Source organism: Daphnia pulex, chromosome 12, assembly GCF_021134715.1.
Source record: "Daphnia pulex isolate KAP4 chromosome 12, ASM2113471v1".
NCBI lineage: Eukaryota > Metazoa > Arthropoda > Branchiopoda > Diplostraca > Daphniidae > Daphnia > Daphnia pulex.
This window is the reverse complement of record NC_060028.1, coordinates 9,832,519-9,856,940: the sequence shown is the minus strand read 5'-3', so window position 1 is coordinate 9,856,940 and position 24,422 is coordinate 9,832,519. Positions and strand designations below refer to the sequence as shown.

Here is a 24,422-nt window from a genome sequence, read left to right as displayed (position 1 = left end):
TTCTATTAAATACGCCGGCGTAAACCAAATGTGCGAACATTGAAGGATTTCTTTGTATTAAAAAAATAATCCACATTTGTATAATCGTAGGCAAGAGTTGTGAAATCAAACAGGAGAATAAAGATTCGTTTCCTTGTTTTTCTTCTTAGCTCTTGGCTTAAGGATATTTCTAAGCTTGACGCATTCGTAACAGGTAGATTTATCCAAAAGTTGGCATTTATTTGAGCGCCACACACCACCATGATAATGCCCACTTGCACAGAATTTAATATTGAGAAATGTTGAATCCATACATCCTTTACATGTCTTAGCTTTATCAAAATTGTTGAGAATTTCTTCAAATTCAGATAAAGATTGAAATCGGTATTCCAGATCCACTGAGTCGAATCTTTTACCAAACACATAGTAAAGAACAGAGTTGTTCGTTGTTATTTCGATAGCTTTAACAACAATAACTTCTCCCAAGCTAACGGATGGCAACAGGCAAAGTTGTCTTTTTTGAGGATGTTCAATGGAATGCCAATTCCAAGATGGTGGTAACTTTGCTTGTTGTGGATCCACAAACGATGGTCGGCTACTTTGACCAGTCGATACATCTGTAGTTGTGTTTGTTGTTTCCTCGGTGGATTGTTTGACTACGTTTTGAAAAGAAATGTTTGTCGATCCTGTGTCTGTTGAGGGCACTGATTCTTCTTGACCTATTCGAGAATTAAAGCTCGAGAATTCGTCTTCACGCATATCACTTCCGTTTGACGGGATACTCGTAGCGTTTTCAATTAAGTTTTCAGTAGACTCGCTAGATCTAGCCATTTTTGAGGGATTCTCAATCGGTTTTCGAGGGCCCTTTCGTATCCGCTTAGAACGATAGCCTAGATGTTTAATTTTAACCAACTAAAGAAATTCTTCAAACTTATTATACTGAAAACAGACTGTAATACCTTCGGGAATGAGGTTCGGTTCAAGACTTTTGCTAGGGAAGAATTGAGGAACTGCTGTTGGCTTTAGCCTCCAAAGCATGGGGAAAATATCTTTAGAACATTTAATTACAAAAAGGATGAGTATTGCTGGCAGCAATTAACATAAAATAAAATCGGAAAACTACAAACCTTCTTTTCCCCCAACAACAACCCTTAATCCTTTTCTGATGTCATTCTCAGCAAAATGTACATGGCAAACTTTATCATTTGGGCCAAGTTCCCTTTGAGCTTTAGGCACAACTTCTCTCCATTTTTTAAACAATTCAACATCCTTTAAAGAAAAATTTGCACAAGATTATCAATCTATTTTTGTTAATATTATCTTCACCACTTACTCGAGGAACACTGAACACTGTTCTCTTTTCTGTACATCCTTTCCTTCCTGTATCACAATATGGTATAAAACACCCTGATCCTCCGGGCATTTAAAACCTGAAGAAAAATTACAGATTGAAGAGTTTATTCTTGCATTAATAAACACTTTGTTTTCGAGCTTCACTATACGAGAATGACCAGAGAGTAGATAAGGTAACAAACAGAAACAAGACTATTTGAAAGGTTCTATAATTAAAAATCTTACTGATCAAGAATTAGCGTCGCGAAGTATATTCAAAACAAACACGCGTCACAAATAGTACGTTGAAATTTAGTAACAAAGTGTCGTCTGCTACGGCTACGATTTTCCAGCATTTGATTCAGCGCAACCTATGGGACAATCGTGCTGATTTACGGTTTTTGCGAAGGGGATTCTGAATTTTATAATACTCGAAATAATCAAGACATTTTACGAAGCTATTTTTGTGTGTGTAATGCGAGCATTGGAGGCGAGCTTCCCATAGACTAAAGATAACAATCTGAGAATTACGCCGAGGGTCATAAAATAATCAGTAAAACAATTTTCACTTTCCAGTGGATGATTATTTTATCATTTTTTGAAGTATATTATTTACACCAAATGATATTGTGAAGAAAAAATCAAAAAATATTATTAAAAACAACAAAAGGTGGGTATTATTTTAATTGTGAATGTAACTTTGCTCAAGCTCAATCAAACAAAGAATATATGTAGGAAGACAAATTTCCACATTTTTACAGGGAAATTTTAACTTGTGTCGAGGTTACATAGCAGTAATTCCCTGGATTCCGAATTTTCATCTTGATTTGAAAAATTTAGACACTAGACCTCTTCAGAAATTGACTACTGTTTATCCGATTTCCAAGGAATTATTTCTAGTATATAGTCTCGACGATTTGCATAATAGTAGTAGTAGAAAAAGTGGATGAAAACAACAAGAATGGACTGCCTCGAATAGGTGAGTAATTCGAAATTCAACTGCGGCAGTAAATGTGTGCTTAATTTAAAAGAAAATTTGAAATAATGACAATCAACTTTCAGGGGAACTACAACTTTTTCAAATATTGACCAATGGGCTACTGCGAATTTCCCGAGTGGTCAACTCATCGCCCATTTCAAGAACGTGCTTCAGTTCTTCAAGTTCTTGAATGCCACACTTCCTCGTCTCGTAGGTATGTGCAACTAGATTTCGATAAAAGATGATTGCGAACCAAATGAAAAGAATGACAAATGGAACCAAAATTGCTGTGGCAACATAGGCAGCTTCTTTTAAAACACTGTAGAATTGAATCCAACAAAGGATTGCAACTTCAACCATGAAGAGTAAAATACCCAACACTGTTGAGCACCCCCAAGCGAGTTCAATATACATATGCATCTTTTCATGAGGAGATTCATTCACCAAACTAAACAAATAGACAATTTAATTATTATAAGAGGTGCAACTATTAGCATTTTAATTTAAAGAACCTAAGTATGTGTAAGTTGGAGATGGCTTCCATGTTGGGTAGAATGCAGGTAGAAATGAGCAATGCTAGCATGTGTACTGCGACTAGCATAGTTGTGCAAATAGCAAATAAAAACAAAAGGGGTTTTGGAAGTTGTTCACCTCCAGGATTATTATTATTTAATTGTATTTCAACAACTGCTACCTTTAAGATTTAAAAAAGTAAATAGAAAAAAGTGTCTGAGTGGGTGATGTAGTTTTTAGATTTAATGATCCAACACTAACCATTGCAAATCCTGCCAAAAGTGCTGACGTGTTACTCGCTGCTTTCAGCTTGGCTTTGCTAAGGTGTAACTTCCTCCATGACAAGAATGCTGGGCCTTGATGATGGATGTTGTCACCTTGATTCGACATTTTCTGTGAATAAGTATAAAAAAAATGTTATAATCTCATAGGCATAACAATGTGTGAATAAAGTTGCTGGCACATGAATTTATTTATGAATATGGCAAGGCCAAGTCAGCAAAATTTGTTTGAATAGTGAATCTTTTCCCCCTAACAAATCCAACTGACTGACTGACTGATAAGGTACAATGAACAGGGGGAAAATATAATTTTATGTGTGATCTAAACATATATGGGAAAGAAAGAACAATCAATGAAGTATGAACAAACCAGAAAGAAAGGGAAAAATCCGTATAAAAAGGAGGTTAGCACAGAAACTTTCACCGACAGTTAGTTGGATTTGTTTTTTGTTTTTTGCAAAAACCAAAACAAACTGTGAAAATGACGGCCGCAACTGACGGCTGTAAACAGAAGCATATCCTAACAAGGCGCCTACTATACTTTAATTAAATATTTTAATAAATTTAACACCGAGCCAAGTAGCACATTTATCCATTCACCATTGAGATTTTATATGTTTTCCATTTATGAAAATATTTGCAAAAGAACTAAATCTTTTAATAAAAAAAAGGAGAAAAGAAATGTGATGTGAAAAATCACCACTTGGGTTCACGGAGCAAATGAGTATAGGAACCGGTTTCAGCCACTTCCACTAGAGACGCTTCGTGACCATGGGACTCTAACCCATGTAAGGTTCGAGAAAAACGGACTTCCCTCCTCACTTTTTCTTTCCTGCAGAACTTGCGCAACTTTTCGGGAACGGGATATGGTAGGGGTAACTGAATGTGTAAATTCAAACTTACTTTTTCATCCATTTTTTCTGCGCAACTGTAGGGATCTGCTCTGGACTGGAGAGAAGACACGTCTAGTCCGAAAGTTGAAGCATGTTTGTGGAGATGTTGCAGAACTGTAGAATTGCCTTGCGGTTTTGGTGCCCAAGATTTAGAGATTCCGGAGTCACCCTGATAAAAAACATTGTGCAGTAGAATGTAACGTAGGTACTAGGTAGGGTTCCCAATTCTTTTTGGTGAACCACCAGATATTTTTCCAAGATTTCCGATGGTTTTTTTTCCGGGTTTTCCGAAATATCCTTTTCCTTATTTCGGATTTTAAGAATTTTTTTATTTTTCGGTTATCCGAGGGAATTTTCCGGAATTCAAGTGAACCATTAGAAAGTTGGGAATCCTAACGTAGGCTATTTTATGTTTAGAAATAGTTGTTGCTGCAACTTTGAATGTCAAACGGCTCAACATTACTTGTTAGACAGCTGTTCGGCCTTGTACTACCTACCGTACAAGGTGTAGGGCCTAAACAAACTTACAGACTTTGAATGTACTGCTGCGAGCCCTTTGGAGAAAGCTTGAATCTTACTGTCGCTAAGCGGTTATTTTAAAGTAGATACGTACCACTTATCACTTGTGAAAAAAAAACACCAGGCTAAGTTTGCTAACTTTTGACTCGGTGACTTCACTTGGATCCAAAATAGGTAAACTTCAGTTTAACAAAATAATGGCGCCAACGTTCAAACCAGGTTAGAGTCTAACTAGATCACTGTAAAATCCAGTTCGTTCTAGTTCATTTCAGTATCGAGCAGTCTAGTTGCCAGAATTGAACTAGAGTCATTTTTTTTTACACAAGCAAATTAGAAAATACTACTTTGATTCATTAAAAAAACTTGCGAAATATCTTCGATAGATTTATTAAAAACTCAAAGCAAAGTGGAAAAGGGCGAAGTTTCGTATCTTTTACTCTTGTTTTAAGTCGAACACTCCATGAGGAGCCATATTTTGTATAAGGAAAAGGTATGTTAACAATTAAGGCAATAAACACACTGGTTGAAACTGGAACGAAGTAGATTTACCCGACTTAAACATTACAAAGTTGCCGATCTTACGAGTGAATGATTTGGAGCAAAAATCCTCAACTGGATGTGTTCTGCTTGGTCTGACGATTGTTGCTGTTCATCTGGTTCATCTTCACTTATTGAACATAGCGATCTCAACCTAGTGTTGACTGACTTTCGTCTTACTACCGAAAGGCAATTTTCTGCCATCTTGATTGCCACTTCGTAACTATTTAATAACGTATCTTCTGTTGATGTAGGTTGGAAATGAAGGTTAGACAAAACTATTTCAGTCTGTGTGTATGGACGATACTAAAGCGACTGAAAGCGTTAAAATATTGACCTGAAATTCCTGGGAATCCCTACATGTGTTCCGATCTAATGGTCCCTCCCTCCCTCTCTGTAGCTAGCTACAGAAATTTTTTTTTAAATGTCGTTGCGATGAATCGACGTGATTTTCATTGTAATTGACACGAAGATTCGCTAAAAACTTACTAAAATCGCCTTTACGAAAAAGCTAAACACCTTTTTTCTATTAGAAAAACAAGTAGCTTCGTCACTAAGATGGCAAAATCTAAAGTCTTTTTGAACTAGAACTGGATCGAAGAAATGAGATTTCAACAAAACGTTAAACGACATGATTCACTTCCGTTAAATATCTATAAGTCTTTATTTTGTCTTATTTTACTATGACTATGACTTAAAACTTCATTTGGATGTATTAACTTACTGAGGATGAAAGCACTGAAGCGCCAGTGCTCAATGAAGAACTTGGAAGCGCGTGTTGGCAAACAGAACCAGTTGGGTATCCGTTTGGGTAGCAGGTAATTGCGCTGAGCGATCTCGATCTATTAGCGTAGAAATACTTTTGCCTCACTGCGGGGGGATAACGCCCTTGCATTCTGTGACTATTCGTTAAAGTATTTAATTGAATGTTGGAAAAAAAACGGCTTCAGTCTGTTCGATCGGACGATTCAAATACGACTAAAAGCGTCTAAATCTTGACCAAGGTTATCTAGGTCTATCTAAGAAAGTGCGTGTTGGTAAATTCGTTGTTCCATCGACTATCGTTGAGATAGGAAGGAGTTATACATCTAGTGATTACGCAGAATTGATTTTTTTTTTCTTTTCAAAATATGTTTGTGTCTTCACGTTAAAGTCGCAGTAGTATCTTGTTTTTTTTTCCTTATTTTTTTAGCTTTACGTGGCCTCTCGGATCGCACTAACTCGCCTCTGGGATCTGTCGAGAGTAAGAGGCGTGTCATAGTGTTTAGCCTATCTTATTAGCGTGACATTGGCCTACTACAGATCTGGTTTTTATTATTCAAAAGTAGTCGGATATTCAAGTAAACTGTGGTGGTCCAGCCGATATCGTTGATCAAGTTGGCTGTTCTAAAAACTTGTCTCACCCGAATTCAAAATCTTCTTCCCGCCTTTACGGCGAATTTTCTCTAACGGAGAAAAAAATACAAAACAAATCAATATACGCAGATTTTTGCCATGGCTAGCGATGGCTAGTCACGAAATTTTGGTCAATGTTGTATTTGCAAATTTTTGCCAGTTAACGCTTGTCGTCAAGGAAGAATAACTACAGTAACTGCTACTGCTTTTGTTTAAGCGATGCATATGCTTTATATGTATGATGTCGCAACGATCAAGGCGAAGACCATTTTCACGAACAATTCTTAGTATTCTGCATGATGTTCTTCCGCCTCATTCGCATACAGTTTCGGCTAAAGCCCTCATATTTAAAAAATTGCGAATTTCTGGAGAGGAGTTCCATATTTAGTATTCGAACAATGGAGTATAAATAATTGCAATATTCTTACTCAATGTTGGCTATTTGAAAAAGAAATTGAAAACAGCATTTATTTAAATAATTACTTACTGCTATAGATTCCGGAGGGGCAATACTCATCGGAGTAGACGGTCGCGATGGTTGATGATCTGCTTCACTTAGATGTCCCCGATTAAAGGAGCCCATTGAGCTGTGCGAACTCGATCTACTGTTGAAGGCTGCTTGTCTTACTGCTGGAGGGAAGTAATGAATAGGAGAAGGAGGGACAGTTGAAGAAGCAATTCCGCTTTCATGATCAGAGGACGCTTCATCATTCTCTGGTGTGTTCTTCATTCTCTTATCCCGTTTGCACAATTCTTATTATTTCTAGTGTGAACTTAATATTCCAACTTGAACAATTGTTTTTCAATAATAATATAGGGGCACAGACAAACTAGAACTAACCGATTTTTAACAATGTGTTCGGCAGGCAGGTTCTTGTACGACTGAAAAACATAGAACTCCGGATCCAGTAGTTTATTCAGCCGATAAGTACACTTCCGTACAATTAGTAAGGCACCAGCACAAAAAGCGTGGGTGGTGTGGAATGCAGTGATAGTCGTATGCAATTGTAGAGTAAGGCCAATTGATTGCTTTTTTGACCATGATGAATTTTGTTTCCCTTTACTTGTCCTACTTTGGGTTTTCTCTATTGATCTGTTGCCAATTAAAATATCATCAAGTGTTCATGCATGAATGACAGTTCCGGTTTCAAATTCATCCGGTTTCCAAGGTTATACATCGTGATGGCTGGATTTAGGCTGTTAAATACTACATTGAAGTGTGGCTCACGAGGAGTAAACAATCAACACTGACCATAATTTATAGACGTTACGTCTTGTTTTCGAAATCAGGTAACAATACGCAATGCAATTTTTAGCTGGAGGGCTTCCGTGAGTAGCCTTTAGTTGCTTGTCTGGGAAATTGGAATGACAAGGCAATATTGCATGGCAAATCTGGTTCACCTTGACCCACACTACCGTACATAGAAAACTATCATCATTGTAAGTGTACACACTTCTTGAAATAAAACTATAAATCTCTTCACATTGTTTATGGGCGTTACACAGCTATCGTCTTTTCGTGAGCTGCAAAATTGTTGGGATGATTATGTGCATGAACACCATCATTTTCTGTAATTCTCATCCTTTGAACAATTATTTGATGAAATAAACCTTGAATTTAGCGTTTGATTTTGTGGAACAAATTAATTCGTGTAATTCACACACTCTCGGGAAGGCTATTTCAGTATGACGTAGTTCGAAGTTTTCTGCTGCCTTTTTGCACTTGAAAAAATAATTAGAAGCATCCATTCAGACACAAGGTTTACATTCTAATTATTTTGTTAATTTTGTAAGAAATAATACAGAACTCCAATTAAAACGCTCGAGGCGCTCGAACATCCCCTTATCTACTAATAAAAGTCACATGATACTTTCTTCTTTATTGTTAAACAAACAAAAAACCGAAGATTTTTTATATTTTATACAACCAGGCAACATCATTAAATGCGTTTGAACAGATCGTTTCTAGGTGCTTAAAAGGAAACGAGCCCAGCCATCTAGCGTAACCAGTTCGAAGCTGATACAGACGACACCTCGTGCTTTTTCGAGAGTCATTCTGAAGAGACCCAACGTGTGTCATACCGCGAGTTTCCTTTACCGGCTCTCCCTGATTGCAGCTCGGTCTTTCTATTGTAATTCTAAATTTTATTATCGTATCGATTGAATTTTTTTCTGTGTTTTAACTGTCACATCTGTCTCGTTGTTAGGTTACTGTTGAATCAAATTTCTTGTAGCTCGTCATGGCATCAATTAGTCTTCTAAATCCTAAAGCCGAGATTGCTCGTGCTGCACAGGCCCTGGCTGTCAATATTTCTGCAGCAAAAGGAATTCAAGATGTAATGAAGTCCAATTTGGGACCCAAAGGCACCATGAAAATGTAAGAAATGTCTATGTATTGATCAAACAAAGAATGGTTTTGGTTAAACAAAACCTCTCAAAAATTCCTTTGTCTCACTGTCGTAAAATTTCCCCAATGTCTTTTTAGAAAATTGAAAATATGTTGACTGCAATGACTAACAAAACTAAATTACTTTATTTAACTAACAATTTATTATTTTATGTTAGGCTCGTCTCTGGTGCTGGAGAAATCAAGATTACCAAAGATGGAAATGTTCTTCTACATGAAATGGTAACAGTGAACCCAAATGATGGTAGAGTAGAATAGTTGACTGTAATTGCTCATGTTTTATAGCAAATTCAACATCCTACTGCATCCTTGATTGCCCGTGCATCAACTGCTCAAGATGAGGTTACTGGAGATGGTACAACTAGTACAGTTTTGGTTATTGGGGAACTGCTCAAACAGGCGGATCTCTACGTTTCTGAAGTAATAATTTTGTTTATTCAATGCTGCAAGATGAGTCTAAATTAATCTTAATGAATTTTAGGGCCTTCACCCCAGAATTTTAACTGAGGGTTTTGAACTAGCAAAAGTCAAAGCTTTGGAAGTTTTGGAGTCTGCCAAGATCCCAGTTGAAGCCAAAAGAGAGATTCTACTTCAAGTTGCCCGAACTTCTCTGAGGACAAAAGTCCATCAGGTGTTGGCTGATTTACTTACAGAGGCATGTGTAGATGCTGTATTGGCCATTAAGGAAGATGGTACTTAAATAACAAGAACATGAGTTTATGTATGTGTACTTATGTAGCATTTAACATTTAGATAAACCTATTGATCTGCATATGGTTGAAATCATGGAGATGCAGCACAAAACGGAAATGGACACCCAGCTTATCCGTGGTATCGTTATGGATCATGGTTCCCGTCATCCTGATATGCCCAAACGTGTCGATAATGCTTATATCCTCACTTGCAACGTCTCAATGGAATATGAGAAAAGGTACTCTTTTTCTATTTTGACATTATTTAGACTGGATAATAATTATGTTATCTTCTGCTAACATAGTGAGGTTAACTCAGGCTTTTTCTACAAGACTGCTGATGAGCGTGAAAAACTCGTTAAAGCTGAAAGGCAGTTCATCGAGAGCCGCGTTCAGAAAGTTGTTGATTTGAAGAAGAAGCTTTGCGATGGCACTGACAAGACTTTTGTACTTATCAACCAAAAGGTATAATCTATATGCTAGCTGGATCGACTGGGATGTATCTAATTTTTCTATTTGAATGTCAGGGTATCGATCCTTTGTCTCTGGATATGTTGGCTAAAGAAGGCATCATTGCTCTTCGCCGAGCCAAACGCCGTAACATGGAGCGATTGACTCTGGCCTGTGGTGGTATTGCCATGAATTCATTTGATGATCTTTCCGAATCATGTCTTGGATATGCCGGTGCCGTCTACGAGCATGTTTTGGTAATTACACATTTTCTGTTTCTTGATATAACGACATAATCTGATGGTTCTTTCACAGGGCGAGGATAAGTATACATTTGTTGAAGATTGTCGTAACCCCAGGAGTGTTACGATTCTGATCAAAGGCCCAAACAAATATACTTTAACTCAGACAAAGGATGCAATTAGGGATGGACTTCGTGCAGTTGTCAACGCACTAGAAGATAGTAAGTCAAAATTTGAATCAACACATTTAAAAGATGGTAATATCATTTGATAATCGATATACTAGCTTTCGTCGTTCCCGGTGCTGGAGCTGTTGAAATTGCAACTCATAAGGTCTTGGTTGCATACAAGGAGCAAGTCAAGGGTCGCGCCCGTCTTGGTGTTCAAGCATATGCTGATGCCATGCTGGTCATTCCGAAAGTGTTGGCACAAAACGCTGGATTTGACCCTCAAGACTCTATTGTCAAAATGCAACAAGAGTTTGTTGAAGGTGGACCCCTTATTGGTCTTGATCTACAATCGGGCGAGCCGATGATTCCAGCAGATTTAGGAATCTATGATAACTATCGTGTTAAGAAACAGATTCTCCATTCTTGGTAAGTTTCAAAATTATTGTTGATGTTACCAACTTATTTATTTATTTTTATTTTTTTAGCACGGTCATCGCTAGCAATCTGCTTTTGGTAGATGAGATTATGCGTGCTGGTTTGTCCTCATTGAAGTAAATGGCCGTGCCTCAAGGTCCACCGAGTTCCTGAGCAGCAATGGATGACTTTTTTCTAATCAATCTGCTTGAATTCTAATTTCGTTCCGGCTTACCATTTTCGTCCGCTTGAGAAACTAATGTTATTACAATTTGCTAATCACTACTAAAACAGCATTGTTTGATTCCGAAGTTATATTCATTTCAACAAATAAGTCTACAGATCAGTTAACATCAGGTTTTAGCTTAGTTAATGGTTTCATTTAAGAAAAGGTTGCTACTATTTCTTCCATTTTGCAACTTGTGTTCAAAATAAGCAAAAAAACAATTGCAAGGACGAATGAAGGTTTCTCTACATTCATGAGTGATAACGTGTAACCGTCTTTGTCATAGAATTTAACTATGAAATATTTAGCTACACAATATTGAATATTTTTGTAACAGTCAGGATGGGGAATTGGTTACACTATTGATAATACGAGGAGTCAAAATTTGCGATGGGGACGATGATGCTCCTAATTGAGATTTGTTAAAGTGAACTTAGTACGGTTGTCTTCGGCGCGTGGTCCTTTGTTTATCAAAGCGCATTTCCATTTCTTCCAATATTTTTGGTGTGTAACGCACAACTAGTTTCACTGAACCGTGAGCAGCTTTCAGGAGTTCCACAGCTTTCTCGTGATTTTCACCCTCTACCGACTAAAAAAAAAATTAACAGTCAGAGAAAACTTAAATGGAAGAAGTAAGTTTATCAATTTTACCACTCCATTAACAGAGAGCAATTGGTCACCACGCTTTAGACCACCATGTCTGTCTGCAACACCTCCAGGAATGATTCTTGATATGTAAATTGGTGAATTTTGTTCCCTTCCTACAAACATTCATTTGGTAATTATAAAAATTAATTTTCACCATTGCATTCTCAAGGAAAGGATATGCATAAAAATGTATTTATTTTGTTACCTCCCATGACATTGAATCCAAGACCTTCATCAGTTTTGGGGAGTTCTACGACTCGAGGATGGGCATGGCCTTCACTAGCAGCAAAAGCTGCAATTGTAGCTTTGGCTGTGGCAGAAGCTCGGACATCAGGTGATCCTCCCATTTCTACTGTCTCATAAACATGTTCGTAAACTTCTCTGACAGCTCTTAGAAAGTCACTCTGCAGCACCTTGTGAAGAGCAGACAGTTTTGCCGTTGGAACTTCTCCACCTAGTTTTGATTAGAAATTATTATGACCTAGTGCTCTTGATAACTGATATTTTAAAGATTTACTTTTCATCAACTTCTCCAGCAATTCCACAGCTCGGTTTATATCTAGAAGATAAATTTTAAGGGATTAATAAGAGCGTTCCACGACAGCTAGTTGCCTTCAGAAGTAAATGCCGTTTACCTTTGTCGAGAGACAATTGTTCACTTATAGTAGTAGCTGCCATAGTTTATATCAAGAAGTAGAGGTTTGCAATGAGAAAAACTTCAATAAATGTCAAAACTGGGTTAAAAAATGGAAGAATTTTCAGGGCAAAACACACGAACTTTCTGTCAATACATAGGCTCCGCCCTAAAACTGATTTGTCCGGCGATGGATCTGTTCTCCAACGCCCTCTTTAATTACAAAAAGTGTTATATCATAGTTTAAACCTGAAATGTACCGATATATTTTCGAATATTCAACGAGAAATTTTTAATTGTCTAATGTTTAAAAAAAACTGTATTTAAAAATTTCAGGTTAAATAGTAGCTGTATTTGCCGTACCCCGTAATGCTCGGCCAGCCAGAAGCGGTTTCCTCTAGACTAGAAGGTAATCAATAGCATGTGCCATACCCTCTCCAATCCCTCTCCCCGCACCCTTATACCAAGTTCCGCTTACATCTGACTATTCCAAAAGTAGCATCACTTTGTTAGGGTGCTGATGACAGTCCCCCAGATTTATCGAATCGTTTTTCTTTTTCTGCTTTAGCATAAACTTGTTGTCGCTTATTTAACAGTAGAAAACTGATGGAATAGTCAGGCATTGGTACCAGGGTCTTTTGACGTTTCTATTAGGATTTAAACTACTATTGCAATTAAGTATTTTAAAAAATTTCAATGATATACCGATTACGTATTCAGAATGAAAGGATGATACAGAAACATGTCTAAGCACAAGGTCAAAATGAAGAAAACAAATGTGTTTGGGTGTGTCAGTAGGAGTCAGATTGCTAATGTTTTGAAATAGAGTTGTAGTCTGATTTTCATGGAAGTCGATTTAAACTAATCAATTTTTGTCTGATGTGTAGTACTCATCCTCACAAGAGGGGAAGTGGTGGAGGAGGAATTGGCCTAGATTTTTGGTGATGAAATGAGGTCCGAATATCCATTACCCTGTTTCATGTTTTTGAATGTCAAAGTAACGCAACAACTCCAGATTTGCGAATTTTGTTTACGCTTTAATAGGTCAAATGTTGAATTATGACCTAGATGTCTGCCGCATTTGATAGGAGAACACAAGTATCGAAGAGCGGATGAGTGCGTTCGGGACAGAGGACGACGAAAAACAAAACATAAAAAAAAAAGTATTCAGACAAGTTGCCGAGAGATTGATATGGTAATTCACTTGAAAGACGACGGCTGAGTCAACAAATGCTGTGAGCGTCGCGCCGCCCGCTCTTTGGCCGCCCGCCGGGATAGACGAAGAACGCGCCTAGTGCGGACAGGACAGGAGGTACAAATAGCAGTCGGTGTCGATATTAGCTGGCATCGTGTTCTCTTGAACGAGCGAGGTTTAGTCAAGAAAAAGTTACTACACTTAATCTTAACAGTTCTTATCCAGACTATTCATCATCATGAAATCAACCAAAGTTATCACGCTGTTGCTGATTGCATCTTTCGCCATGGTAACGTCAATTACTTTGATTTTTTTCAATTTTCTTAATTTACAGGAATCTCCATATTTCTTTGTGGTTAAAAATAGCAAAAGCTAGGCCCAAGTATATTCATTTCCTTTCGTCATTTGGAATTCAGTCTTGTGTCATTCTGCTTATAAAATGCAACCTATTCTTTGTGTCGTGTCATTTAAAATTTAAAAAATCCTAACCGCATTTATTTCAAAATAGCTGGCTCTGTTTGATATTACCGCCGACGCTGCAGCATCTGAACAACGTCCGCAACGTCGTCGTCGGCCATTCCAGGCCGAAGTAGATGCTGACGGCAACGCAATTGCGTCACCAGCTACTCCTCGATTTCCTTTTTTAAATCAACGAAGGTCAGTTTCTTTTAATATCATTGATGACATCTGCTATTTTAATAAAATATTTACGTTGTATTTATCAGAGCAAATGGCAAGGTCAACCAAGCTGCTGCCTCAGGAACCGGCATTAATACTAAATCATTGCAGTCTGATATTTCGGAGAGCTGTAAATCAGAGCCCGGCTGCGAGTGGAGTTGTCCTGAAGACGTTAACGAATGCATGTAATTACTATTTTTTTTTAATTTTACACATTTTTAATCAATGCACTACAAAAATTCAAAACTTTATTATATTTTTAAAAGATGCCGCTGCAAATTCGATCCGGCCAATATTCGCGTCTCACGGGAGTTGAAACCATCTCCACGTTAATCAACAAACAAATTTTTCCTTTTTATTGGTCGCTTGATATTATTCTCCCTCTCCCCTCATAACCCCTTGTGCTTTCTAATTTTGTTGTCTGCCGATAGATTATTGCCGTTTATATTTACTCATCGGGCCCTTCATATAAGCTACCCTCTAACTTATTTCTTGTTTTAATATAAAAACAAAATGGATGATATATAACTACGATTAACAATAATAATGAAATAAAGAAACTACGACATTAGAATTTTTCTTTCTCTCCAGACGCTTTTGAGGTCGTTACTGTATGGTATGCGTGTGATGGCGTACCCTAGCGTTATCAAACCAAAACTAAATTCGAATTTTGATGAAGTGGGGGATGAACCTAATGAATCATTACAGGTCATTGTGTTTTCTTTTTCCCAAGTAAAATGCTATTAATAGAAGCATAAGTTGGCAATTTGTAAAAAAAAAAAGAAAAACACCCATTCCACGCATGCCCGTACGTACCCTTAAAAATGCGCCTAAAATGACCGTTACACAAAAACAAAAAATAAAAAATAAAATAAAAATGGGGTAGGGGATTCAAAATATCCAACGGCAAAGACGGCTCAATAGGCCAATGGAGAGAGGCTATCCCTTGCGCCGGCGGCAAGAGTTTTTATTTTCGTGCGCAACCTCCGCATGGGTGTTGGCTTTACTGTGTATTCCCTGTTCTCGTACTAGCTTCCTGATGCTGCTTTGTGAGCCCCATAGACCAAGCACCCAAGCTCCTTTGTGATAACGTTCTTGAAAAAGTTTTCGACCGCCACTTTGGTTAAATTTGATCGTCTGGCTTGTCTTGTACGTTATTTATCTTCGCGAAAGTCAGTAAGTACTGTTTAATAACATTTCAATTTGTTTTTGCTATCCAAATACGTGAATATTGAGTAGAAATAATATCGTCGAGTGGCACAACTACGCTTTTGGGCGCAAACTAAGCCCCTCCTTTGCCATGATTTGTCCAAGTCAGACATGCTTGTTTGGTTCTAACTCAAATGTTTCAAAATTCACTATTAATTAAATGTGTCCTCCATTCTTGAACTGAATTAGATTTCTGGATAGTCCAAAATGCCCCGTGCTAAAGGAGATTCAAACAAACCCCGTGGAAGGATGACTGCTTATGCTTATTTCATGCAAACTTGTCGAGAGGAGCACAAAAATAAATATCCAGATGAGAACGTAGTATTTCTTGAGTTCTCCAGGAGGTGTGCTGGACAATGGAAGGTAGTACCAAATCGTTTTCAATCATACCCTTTGACAGTTAATCAATTCTAATTATTTAATTAAAGCTCATGACGGAAAATGACAAAAAGAGGTTCCAAGGAATGGCAGAGCGTGACAAGCTTCGCTTTGAAAATGAAATGAGGCATTACCAACCCCCTCAAGGTGCAACCGGTCGAGGAACCAAACGCAAACAAGTAAAGGATCCTAATGCCCCGAAACGCTCCCTCTCGGCTTTCTTCTGGTATGTTTAAAACATTTAATTGAGCGTCACTTGTCCAAATTTTAATTATTTGTACTTTTCATAGGTTCTGTCATGATCTGCGCGGACACGTAAAGGAACAGCATCCCGAATACACTCTAGGTGAAATCGCCAAAGAGTTGGGAAGACGTTGGGGAGTTTCAGATGATGCTACCAAAGCCCAGTACGCCGCCAAAGCTGAACAAGACAGAGCGCGTTACGAAAGAGTAAGTAGCATTTACAGTTAATATCATGATGGACAATCTTTTTATTTTGGTTCTTTTCAATTAGGATATGAATGCATACAAGAAATCGAAATTGGAACCACATAGCGAGTACTACGATGAAGATGAAGAAGAAGATGACGACGAATAAGGGGTTTCCTCAGTGCGGAGTTTATTCTGGTTCTCTTTGTTTCTTTATAGATCTTTCTTTCCCTTGTTTTAAGATTATATGTGGACATGTGGTCAAGAAGACATTCTTCTCCTGTTTTACAACTGCTTAAGAGAAGGTCTTGGAAGATTGTTCTTACTTTTTCCTAATTTTATTTCTGTGACTGCCTCTGTCATTTTCCTCCTACTTGCTCGGTATTCTTATGTGCGTACAACAACATGTAAGCGTTGGCATGCTGAAGCGTGAAGAAAACCAAAATAATATCCACGGATTGCCCTTTTTTTGCAATACTTCATGTAAAAACCGGGAATGTATTTTTTTTTTGTCTCGCCGTAAGCTCAATTCAATCCAGGCACAAGGTCTTATCGCCAATTTTTGTCATACATCACTCAAGTGTACACAAAAGAAATCGGCTGATAAATTAAGCCCTGTGTCTGGACATGAATTTAGCTTAAGTTTATACCCTGGAATAAGAAAAAAACAAAAAACAGTTAAGTTCTGAAATTTGGATTCTTGAATTATTTGGTTCCAGGGTTGGCAATCTACGATATTAGCGTTGCGGTCCTGAATTCACGTCCGAAAGTCAGTTCTTACAAAAAATATTTTGAGTATCCAACACCCCATTTCATTCACTAATGAAACGTTCTTCATTTCCCTTGAGCGAACATTGTCGTAATTTTTTTTGTACGTCGGCAGCAAACGTGGCTATGTCTGAAATACACCATACGTCATTTTCCTCTTAAACAATCTTAAACTAGAAATGTTAAGCTCTTATGCGTCTATACCCTCGAGATATGAAGGAATAGGTATGGTGTTCTAGCCAGAGAGTTCGAGTGGCCTTGGGTATTAAATGCGTGCGTGTGCATCGACTTTCCAGGTAGTGTTCGCTCATTGGTCAGCTAGGAAGTGGGAGGGTAGTATGACAGCTGACTCCCTCTATACCCATCGTCCATTGTGGAGCCCGCGAAACAGTTCCTTTATCTTCTCGTTTTATTTTCCTGCCTCCATTATTTCCCAATGCGTACTATTCTATAAAAGTTTTATATCGAAACTTTTCATTGTCGCGTTGAAAAGAAACCGTATCGGTTTTCAATCATGCGAGGTCCTGCCACTTTGAATTTGCTTCTAAGTTCCATCTTTCTTTTGACATGTTTTGCATTTGCAGATGAACAACTACAGAGTAACAATATTGTGAAGGCAAGAATAGAGGTGAGTCCATGTTTTAATTGTAATTGTTTCCACATCTTTAACTCGTTGATTATTCTATTCACAGAGTTGTGGTGGATGACGTTTGAACAGACTTCCTCAGGTGAAGAAATTCATTTACGAGGATGTTGAGTTATTGTAAGTTTTACTTTTCTTTTCAATCACCAGACATTTTTCTTAACTTTATTTCTTTGTACAGTCATAATGTACTGTTCAAGCCAATTCCAGGTGCTCCCCCTTCCCTACTTCTGCTAAACGAGTTTGACGAAGTCCTGGAGAAAGTGGATATATCAGACTTTTCCAGGGAAGAATGCAACAATTTTCTTCTTCGTAAAGGCTTCTATAAGAAGTCAAACTCCCAGGATGAGGTGCCTGAACAGTTTTTAACTGGTCCTTACCTTCCAAGAGAGGATTTGTAACAAAACTGTTGGTTTGCAAATATTTCTGATAGCTTCTCTGTGATGTATTCCTAAAGCACAAAATTCTTATTGGCTTATATGAAGCTTGCTTTGTTAAACATTTATGATGTGCATGCAAGCAGATAAGGCAGTCCAGTTTCTGTACTGTGGCCACAAAATTTGATGCTATTGAATACAACAAGTCAAGCTATACAAAGTCATCCAGGATGTTTAATTGGGTTTGATAAATTTATTAAATCTGTAGATGTATGCTTATTAATTCCACTGATTCCACTATTCCCACTTACATATGACCTTATAACTTCCTAGGAGATATACTCTAGTTTCGTCCTTCATAACCGTATGTGGTAATATCACAGTAAGATTTCTAAAATAGTGGTTTACTTTATGTCAGTATAGTTACACCTGTAGATTTACTTTCTTTTTTTTGAGCAGGTACATAGTAAGGGAGAAGTTTCCATAGGCGAGGTCTCTATTCCGTTGCGCTGGTGGTCTAAACGTGAACAGCTGTGTTTGCGCATCGTCTCCTTGCGGTTGGGTGGTAAGTTTTTGTTGTTTCAATAGGAACCTTCATACGGCACATGTGGTTGTTCGTACTTCGTCTTGTCAACGACAACTCAAACCACACCATATAGCCAAACGAGTTGTACATATGCGCTGTTGTAACCGTGTATGTATGTAGAACCGTAGCTTCTACGGTTAAAGTTAAAAATTTTACCCTTAATTAGTGGAACTAAATTTTCTTGGAGAAAATAATGTTAACATTTATATGATAATTGCTTTTTTTTTTCTTTATCATAGATTCTGTAGATAACACAGTGATGTTATCTTAATGTTAATGTTTTTACGCAAGCTCGAAAATGAAAAGTTTGGTTGTCATGGCGACATCGAGTTAGCTATACACTGTAGGTATCTCTCCCTCAGTGTTTAAGCAATCATAGTCAGGAGATATGGATAATCGTCAAGCTCTGGTTAATATTTTAAAAGACATGCAAAACAATTTGTTGGTGGTTTTGCGATTGGCCAAATTACCAGGCGATGAACCATTACAAGAACGATTCTATCGCTGGATTAAGGATCCATTTCCCTTAACTTCAGAGGACGAATTATCGACTTGGGATTCGTCGATCCAGGAAGTGGTAGATGTCGTGCAGCGATTCGCTCAGTTGATTGCGGAAAAGATAGAAAAGGGACAGACAGTGGACGGATGTCAAAGTAGATTGACGCGGCTCCGGGAAGAGCGACTCCGCATGGAGAACCGATTGCGCCAGCTGAAGACGAATGGTGAAAAAGAAGAAACATCACAAAAATCTCTGTGGAAATCTCGTCTTGATCTTATTCAAGATCTCAAAATCCGTTTAAAAGAAACCGACGAACGGACTACGAGTTGTCTTCGCTTGGCAAAGTATTTATATTTTGGTGAAATAGTTTTTATAATTTTAATTGTGTGTATTGTTTTATATTTTACAGAGAATGCGGAGAAGTAGCCAGAAAGGAATGGGAAACGAACAATCGGAAACCACTGAAGGAGCAACAACTTCACTCTGAACTTTTGGGTTCTCAACTTGCCAACCTTGTGAAAGAGAACTCTATTACTGAAAATCAGTTGAAGAAATGCTGGTAATTAATTTCCGAAAAAAATTGTTCAATTTTTACACTTGGCAATTATAACATTTTGCGTTTTAGCGAAGAACGAAAGAAAGAAATCGAGTCGGTTACGTTGAAAATGGACGAGGATATTTGCCAACGCCGTAAGAAAGTGAACGATTTGAAACGTGAAGTTTCGGCCGACAAGAAACAACTTGAAGAATTAGAGAAAGAGTTGGCTGCCGTGACGATAGACTACGACGCAATCATCGAAGAACAACAGAAGCAAGCTGACGAAGCGCTTAGACAACTAGCAGAAGAACAGTTGCGTGAAAAAGCCGCTATTAAAATCCAACGGTGGTATCGTTTCATTCTCTTTAGAACAATAAGAGCGCGTAGAAGGCGAAAGAAGACAAAGCGTAAGGTTTCCAAAGAAGTCAGGAGACCTCCAGTGGATAGAAACAAGACGACAGTTCCCGATGAAGTTCGTCCAGATAGTCAATATGAAAGAGATGCTTCCGGCGAGCCAGTGACTGTTCTTGACGTGCAAGTGGCGCGGAAATCCGCCTTATTACGTAATAGGCATTTGGTCTCCTCTGACCATAGCGACATAAACATAGAAGAATCTCATTCAGAATTTGAAAATAATAAAGCTAAAGCTCCTTCCAAAGGTAAAAGTAAAAAGTCCTCTTCCGCAATTCGTTCCATTACAGTTAAAAAGGGAGCTAATCCAGGAGAGAAAGAAACTAAACCTAAACCGATCACTAGTCTGAACCGATCTTCACAGACGGATAATCGCGTACCCAAGTCGAAGAAAGTTTTTTGATAGTTGCTAACTAAATAAAAATAAAATCGGGAGGGATCATTGAGACTCGATCGTATTCTTTTTACGAAATCCGTGTTTCCTCTCTTTGCCATAGACAACCAATAAAGTAACAAAAACGTACATTCTAGCCTATTTTCCCTCCATAAATGCCTATCTTGTTTGCGTTTTATGTTTTTGGACACTGCATGGAATCGACGCCTCGATAGTGTGATCGTCTGAGTGCGTGTCTTGACATTGTTTCTGTGATTATATAGTCCACCCTAATATTCTTTTGCTTACTGCATGTCAATTCTGCGGATACTGCATAAAACAATAAAACAATGAACTTTATACATCACATAGTATAAAATGCTGTTCTTGATTACTTAAGTTAGTCGATTTAGATTTTATTTAATCTGATATCATATGATTTTAAAACCAAAGAAGTTATATATTCCGATAAGGATTTATACAATGTTGTGGACACATTTTATAAGCTTTTTGTTGGGGTTTATATCAAAGCAGATTTTTTTTTATCGGGGATTGATACTATATTTAATCAGCTTTCGGTTCTATTGTAATTTGTAAACAAATTTTTTCAAATTTGTTGCCAAGAAATTTACACGGTAGTTGCGCACATATGGTCGATGTCTGCAGCAAATTCTTGCTAATTTTCTTCGTGGAAAGTCTCTTCTATTCTTTATTTTTGTCATCGATTCAGATCAGAAATAAAAAAACAAAAACAAAAAAACACGGAACTGCACCAACTAACAATTCCCACTAGTTGGCGCTGGGTGACAACCTTATTCAACAATCCATGAAAGGCCTTAAAAATCTAGTCAATAGAAACAAAACAGATTTTGATGTGATGTTGTAATCTGTACTCGAGGCTCGAGAGTTCTAAACATTTTGACCAAGTATTTTTTGAAATAACAAAAAATGTTAATCGAAGTAGACGATCCTCGAACTGTTAGTGTGATGGGCTTGCTGCAGCATTGTAATTCTTCTGAATTAAAGGAGCTGTTAAACGAAGACGCCCGTTTAGAATTTATCATACGCGATTCTCAGTTGGTAATCAAATGACGTTATTGTGAAACTTTATAGTACCAATCTTATTAAAATATTTTTTTATACATTCAAGGTCAAACAACAAGAAGCAGAGAAGGATGTCCTGTTGGCTAGTAATAAGTCTTTAGCTGAGTATAACTTGACTTGGGAACCGAAACTCAATTCTGGAAAGCAGAAACTAGTTGAGCTCTATCAAATAGCTTCTCAGCTTGAAAGAAGTCGAGAAGAAAAGGAAAAAGAAGTGGAGGGACAGGCAGACAGCATTTCACTTGACACCGCAATTGGGTTGCTTCAGTCTGCTACACTGCAAGCTGAAGAAGAATCAGAACAGTTGGCAGAGAAATTTCTTGACAGAGCCCTAGATGTAGATACTTTTGTTGAAGAGTTTCAACAAAGAAGAAAGACGGCACACTTGAGAAAAGTCAAAGCTGATAAAATGAAAGAGCTGGTTGCAAAGCAAAAACATTCTGCTCAGCAATTTGGGGTTTCAAATCCAGCAAGACCAGCTCCTCCTCCACCAAGCTATGCTAACCAGCCTTTCAGCAATAATCCACTTCCACCTTATCCAATACATAATACTGCTGGTAACCTTCCCTATCCAATCTTCCCTCCCAATAATGCTCCTAATATGCCATACCCCATGTATCCAAATTCTAATATGTATCCTCCTAGATTTTAAGTTGATTGAGTGATCATTATGTTTTTCTTTCCATTGTATTAGAAAGCCTACATATTAACAAGGATGTAACTGTACACAAACACAACAAAATGAATCATTTCTTGTTATCATTTGGTACATCATAGTTGGGTTGGGCTGCTATGTGAAGTAATGCCACAATTGTGATACCTATCAAAACCAATCCAATAGTATGATCTGATTTAGCATTTTCATTAATTTCTTCTCTTGCATTGTTTTGAGAATGCCACTTTCCCTTGGCTGCTGCTTTGCGGTTCATTGCAGTTCCGTAATGCATTCTAGACCATGCATCAAAGTCATAAATAGTAGTTCTACCAGTTGCTGGCTGTTTTCCTGTTTTCTTATATGGAGATTTCACTTCAGGCTCATTATAATCAACTTCAACTCCAGGGTAAACATTTTCATGATGTGGCAAAAGTCCTCTATCATACATTTTCCTTAATTTCAAATTGCCAAGAATCTCATAGGCTGCTGTAATTTGTCTAAATTTTGTGGCAGTCTCTTCACTTTGATCACTGACATCGGGATGGAAAAGTTTTGACAATTTGTAAAATGAAGCTTTAATTTCCGCTTGTGTTGCTTTTGAAGATATGCCGAGCACTCTGTAGTGATTTACTGGAGGTTGACTTTTTTTGGAAGATAGAAATCTGCTAGGTATTCCAATCCAAAGTCTGCCATTATTTCCTTGCCTAGAACAGCTGACGCTCCGCCATCCCAAGGAGCAGACATACATTATTACCTAGACAAGTTTTGATAAAAGGTGAGTGGATTCCAATATTATTTAACTTTATTTACATTTTTTACCGGACAGAAAACAGATGCATTTAAATCTGAAAACAATTTTCACACATTTGTTTGTTATGTTACGAAACAATCACGTTTTTTTTCGTCTGCTAAACAAACCGATGACGTTTGCCATTTATTTTTATTTGGAGGTGTTGCAAAAAGACGGCGATTTTTTTAGTTTTTATGACGATGACAGAAAAAAAAATTATTTCGTTTTTATGACGATGACAGAAGAGTGACGTTCTGCTGCTCCATCCTAATTCCTAATCTTTGCGCTCACACTCATCTAGCTTCACTGCTACACAACAGACAGTCTTGACGAGTTGGACTTTAGTCCGCTGCGACATGATTATGCCTAGGTACCCTACAATTCACCTATTTTCGTAGATTAATTACGATTAATTACTAATAATCTACTGGCTTTGAACTCTGTGTCTGCGTAATCAATTAGGCCCTCTTTGCGAGTCGCAAACTCGCAAACGAATTGTTATTTTTCGTTAATTTTTTCTAACGCTAGAAGACTTTATCATAGACTTTGGTCATTTTCAGCTGTCAAATAAGTCAGTTTCAGCTACTTTGAACATCTCTGTATAAATAATTCCACCAACAAAGCTCACTTGTTAATTTTTCGATAATTGCTTTATTTATCTACTTAATCTATTTCACGGAGATGACGAATATTGGTTTATCTTCCGTCTTGAGTGTCTGACTTTTATAGTGTCCATGGATGGGCTGTCACTAGGTGGCCAAATATTTCAGTGTGTTTAGGGATTGAACTATTTAGCTCTAGTGTGTAGAGGGATGAAAGGGGGCGCACTTAAGGTTGGGACGACATTCCCGCATCGCATTCCGTCCGTTTTATTCAACCGTGACGCTGGCAGATATTGGTAAGTACTATGGTTTGAGTACTTCTTTTCTGAAATTTATCAAGAAAGGTAATTCCTGCGTGAATTTTTTAAGATTCTAAGATGAAAATATTTTGTGTGGTAAATCTACGGGCTTCATGTTCTTTAATTTATCCTTGGTCATGTTGCCATGTGATTTGCTGTACATTTTCCTAAAACGTCTCTTGTTGCATGTTGCACGTTTCGTCACATGTAGAATAACTAAACAAAAGTACAAGTAAAAGTGCTGATTAGCTCAAAAATTCTAAGACTGTTTCTGAATTGAAATTCCTTGATTGGTTTCTGGTTGTAATTGAGTTTTATTTTTCAATGAGCAGCCTTATGGAGTTTGAGCTTCTTCATGTGTTGCGTGCACGTTATCACCTACTCGTCACGAAGATGTGTCTTAACAAGCGATCTCCCACTCAACCGGACCGAAATGGTGGGGGTACTTTTCGGATCGTAATCCGGAAAAGAACTTTAAAAATCCGGACTAGGTCTATTCTGTTCAGAATCGCAAGGCGATTCCAACGGAATTAAGTCCGGATTTTTATCTTTTCCCGTTCACGAGATAATCACGGTT

At 37.7% G+C, this 24,422-nt stretch overlaps 7 protein-coding genes and 3 long non-coding RNA genes across 18 annotated transcripts; 7 read left to right on the top strand and 3 right to left on the bottom strand.

The window, feature by feature from the left end:
- Positions 1-35: 35 nt before the first annotated feature.
- LOC124209050 (calcium release-activated calcium channel protein 1-like) lies at positions 36-7,158 on the bottom strand. Of its 4 annotated transcripts, none has more exons than XM_046606918.1 (9): positions 6,916-7,158; positions 3,988-4,146; positions 3,065-3,196; positions 2,803-2,984; positions 1,558-2,738; positions 1,313-1,409; positions 1,107-1,248; positions 939-1,028; positions 36-869 (listed from the first exon to the last, which is right to left on the bottom strand). In XM_046606918.1, the coding sequence occupies exons 1-5, from the start codon at positions 7,156-7,158 to the stop codon at positions 2,390-2,392; spliced, it is 1,065 nt and encodes a 354-aa protein (XP_046462874.1). In that variant the 3' UTR covers positions 36-869; positions 939-1,028; positions 1,107-1,248; positions 1,313-1,409; positions 1,558-2,389. The 4 variants fall into 4 exon arrangements, with proteins under 4 accessions (XP_046462874.1, XP_046462875.1, XP_046462876.1 ...); XM_046606919.1 differs by lacking the exon at positions 6,916-7,158 and adding an exon at positions 5,758-6,006; XM_046606920.1 differs by lacking the exon at positions 6,916-7,158 and adding an exon at positions 5,079-5,266.
- LOC124209054 lies at positions 2,376-7,260 on the top strand. The gene is made up of 2 exons (XR_006880757.1): positions 2,376-2,504; positions 6,924-7,260. It is a non-coding gene; the product is annotated as an uncharacterized LOC124209054 (long non-coding RNA).
- LOC124209055 lies at positions 3,349-4,188 on the top strand. Its single transcript, XR_006880758.1, has 2 exons — positions 3,349-3,953; positions 4,019-4,188. It is a non-coding gene; the product is annotated as an uncharacterized LOC124209055 (long non-coding RNA).
- A 1,140-nt stretch (positions 7,261-8,400) lies between the features above and the next one.
- LOC124209048 (T-complex protein 1 subunit zeta-like) lies at positions 8,401-11,094 on the top strand. Its single transcript, XM_046606911.1, has 11 exons — positions 8,401-8,560; positions 8,636-8,805; positions 8,994-9,057; positions 9,121-9,255; positions 9,317-9,527; positions 9,589-9,766; positions 9,833-9,992; positions 10,055-10,234; positions 10,293-10,440; positions 10,506-10,815; positions 10,875-11,094. The coding sequence occupies exons 2-11, from the start codon at positions 8,669-8,671 to the stop codon at positions 10,942-10,944; spliced, it is 1,593 nt and encodes a 530-aa protein (XP_046462867.1). The 5' UTR covers positions 8,401-8,560; positions 8,636-8,668; the 3' UTR covers positions 10,945-11,094.
- An 8-nt stretch (positions 11,095-11,102) lies between these two features.
- On the bottom strand, positions 11,103-12,504 carry LOC124209051 (protein lin-7 homolog C-like). Its single transcript, XM_046606921.1, has 5 exons — positions 12,313-12,504; positions 12,195-12,236; positions 11,883-12,131; positions 11,681-11,790; positions 11,103-11,618 (listed from the first exon to the last, which is right to left on the bottom strand). The coding sequence occupies exons 1-5, from the start codon at positions 12,353-12,355 to the stop codon at positions 11,463-11,465; spliced, it is 600 nt and encodes a 199-aa protein (XP_046462877.1). The 5' UTR covers positions 12,356-12,504; the 3' UTR covers positions 11,103-11,462.
- Positions 12,505-13,636: 1,132 nt separating this feature from the next.
- On the top strand, positions 13,637-17,131 carry LOC124209052 (high mobility group protein DSP1-like). Of its 2 annotated transcripts, XM_046606922.1 has the most exons (8): positions 13,637-13,795; positions 14,015-14,163; positions 14,232-14,369; positions 14,451-15,360; positions 15,583-15,756; positions 15,822-15,997; positions 16,062-16,221; positions 16,286-17,131. In XM_046606922.1, exons 5-8 carry the CDS (start codon positions 15,601-15,603, stop codon positions 16,367-16,369), a joined length of 576 nt encoding a protein of 191 aa, XP_046462878.1. In that variant the 5' UTR covers positions 13,637-13,795; positions 14,015-14,163; positions 14,232-14,369; positions 14,451-15,360; positions 15,583-15,600; the 3' UTR covers positions 16,370-17,131. The 2 variants fall into 2 exon arrangements, with proteins under 2 accessions (XP_046462878.1, XP_046462879.1); XM_046606923.1 differs by having other exon boundaries at positions 14,451-15,756.
- A 158-nt stretch (positions 17,132-17,289) lies between these two features.
- LOC124209053 (selenoprotein M-like) lies at positions 17,290-18,208 on the top strand. The gene is made up of 3 exons (XM_046606924.1): positions 17,290-17,596; positions 17,661-17,731; positions 17,793-18,208. Exons 1-3 carry the CDS (start codon positions 17,483-17,485, stop codon positions 18,010-18,012), a joined length of 405 nt encoding a protein of 134 aa, XP_046462880.1. The 5' UTR covers positions 17,290-17,482; the 3' UTR covers positions 18,013-18,208.
- Positions 18,209-18,236: 28 nt separating this feature from the next.
- On the top strand, positions 18,237-20,762 carry LOC124209049. 5 transcript variants are annotated; one of them, XM_046606912.1, is made up of 4 exons: positions 18,237-18,370; positions 18,448-19,417; positions 19,483-19,632; positions 19,699-20,762. In XM_046606912.1, exons 2-4 carry the CDS (start codon positions 18,963-18,965, stop codon positions 20,423-20,425), a joined length of 1,332 nt encoding a protein of 443 aa, XP_046462868.1. In that variant the 5' UTR covers positions 18,237-18,370; positions 18,448-18,962; the 3' UTR covers positions 20,426-20,762. The 5 variants fall into 5 exon arrangements, with proteins under 5 accessions (XP_046462868.1, XP_046462870.1, XP_046462872.1 ...); XM_046606914.1 differs by having other exon boundaries at positions 18,257-18,370; positions 18,445-19,417; XM_046606916.1 differs by having other exon boundaries at positions 18,264-18,352.
- Positions 20,763-21,248: 486 nt separating this feature from the next.
- LOC124209045 (vacuolar protein sorting-associated protein 37B-like) lies at positions 21,249-22,242 on the top strand. Its single transcript, XM_046606909.1, has 2 exons — positions 21,249-21,475; positions 21,546-22,242. Exons 1-2 carry the CDS (start codon positions 21,344-21,346, stop codon positions 22,149-22,151), a joined length of 738 nt encoding a protein of 245 aa, XP_046462865.1. The 5' UTR covers positions 21,249-21,343; the 3' UTR covers positions 22,152-22,242.
- LOC124209046 lies at positions 22,168-23,666 on the bottom strand. Its single transcript, XR_006880752.1, has 2 exons — positions 22,974-23,666; positions 22,168-22,908 (listed from the first exon to the last, which is right to left on the bottom strand). It is a non-coding gene; the product is annotated as an uncharacterized LOC124209046 (long non-coding RNA).
- Between the last annotated feature and the right edge of the window lie 756 nt (positions 23,667-24,422).

Bases quoted from the DNA above. Each gene is read 5' to 3' on its own strand.
- LOC124209051 (XM_046606921.1), bottom strand. From the start codon at position 12,355: ATGGCAGCTACTACTATAAGTGAACAATTGTCTCTCGACAAAG. The intron at 12,132-12,194 runs GTAAATCTTTAA...AATCAAAACTAG, and splicing joins GCTGGAGAAGTTGATGAAAA to GTGGAGAAGTTCCAACGGCA. The intron at 11,619-11,680 runs GTAAAATTGATA...TTTTTTTTTTAG, and splicing joins TGCTCTCTGTTAATGGAGTG to TCGGTAGAGGGTGAAAATCA.
- LOC124209050 (XM_046606917.1), bottom strand. From the start codon at position 1,402: ATGCCCGGAGGATCAGGGTGTTTTATACCATATTGTGATACAGGAAGG. The intron at 1,249-1,312 runs GTAAGTGGTGAA...TTTTCTTTAAAG, and splicing joins CAGTGTTCAGTGTTCCTCGA to GATGTTGAATTGTTTAAAAA. The intron at 1,029-1,106 runs GTTTGTAGTTTT...AATGTTCTAAAG, and splicing joins TGTTGTTGGGGGAAAAGAAG to ATATTTTCCCCATGCTTTGG.
- LOC124209049 (XM_046606912.1), top strand. From the start codon at position 18,963: ATGGATAATCGTCAAGCTCTGGTTAATATTTTAAAAGACATGCAAAAC. The intron at 19,418-19,482 runs GTATTTATATTT...TATATTTTACAG, and splicing joins AGTTGTCTTCGCTTGGCAAA to AGAATGCGGAGAAGTAGCCA. The intron at 19,633-19,698 runs GTAATTAATTTC...TTTGCGTTTTAG, and splicing joins AATCAGTTGAAGAAATGCTG to CGAAGAACGAAAGAAAGAAA.
- LOC124209048 (XM_046606911.1), top strand. From the start codon at position 8,669: ATGGCATCAATTAGTCTTCTAAATCCTAAAGCCGAGATTGCTCGTGCT. The intron at 8,806-8,993 runs GTAAGAAATGTC...ATTTTATGTTAG, and splicing joins CCCAAAGGCACCATGAAAAT to GCTCGTCTCTGGTGCTGGAG. The intron at 10,441-10,505 runs GTAAGTCAAAAT...TCGATATACTAG, and splicing joins TGTCAACGCACTAGAAGATA to CTTTCGTCGTTCCCGGTGCT.
- LOC124209052 (XM_046606922.1), top strand. From the start codon at position 15,601: ATGCCCCGTGCTAAAGGAGATTCAAACAAACCCCGTGGAAGGATGACT. The intron at 15,998-16,061 runs GTATGTTTAAAA...TACTTTTCATAG, and splicing joins TCCCTCTCGGCTTTCTTCTG to GTTCTGTCATGATCTGCGCG. The intron at 16,222-16,285 runs GTAAGTAGCATT...CTTTTCAATTAG, and splicing joins ACAGAGCGCGTTACGAAAGA to GATATGAATGCATACAAGAA.
- LOC124209045 (XM_046606909.1), top strand. From the start codon at position 21,344: ATGTTAATCGAAGTAGACGATCCTCGAACTGTTAGTGTGATGGGCTTG. The intron at 21,476-21,545 runs GTAATCAAATGA...TATACATTCAAG, and splicing joins TCATACGCGATTCTCAGTTG to GTCAAACAACAAGAAGCAGA.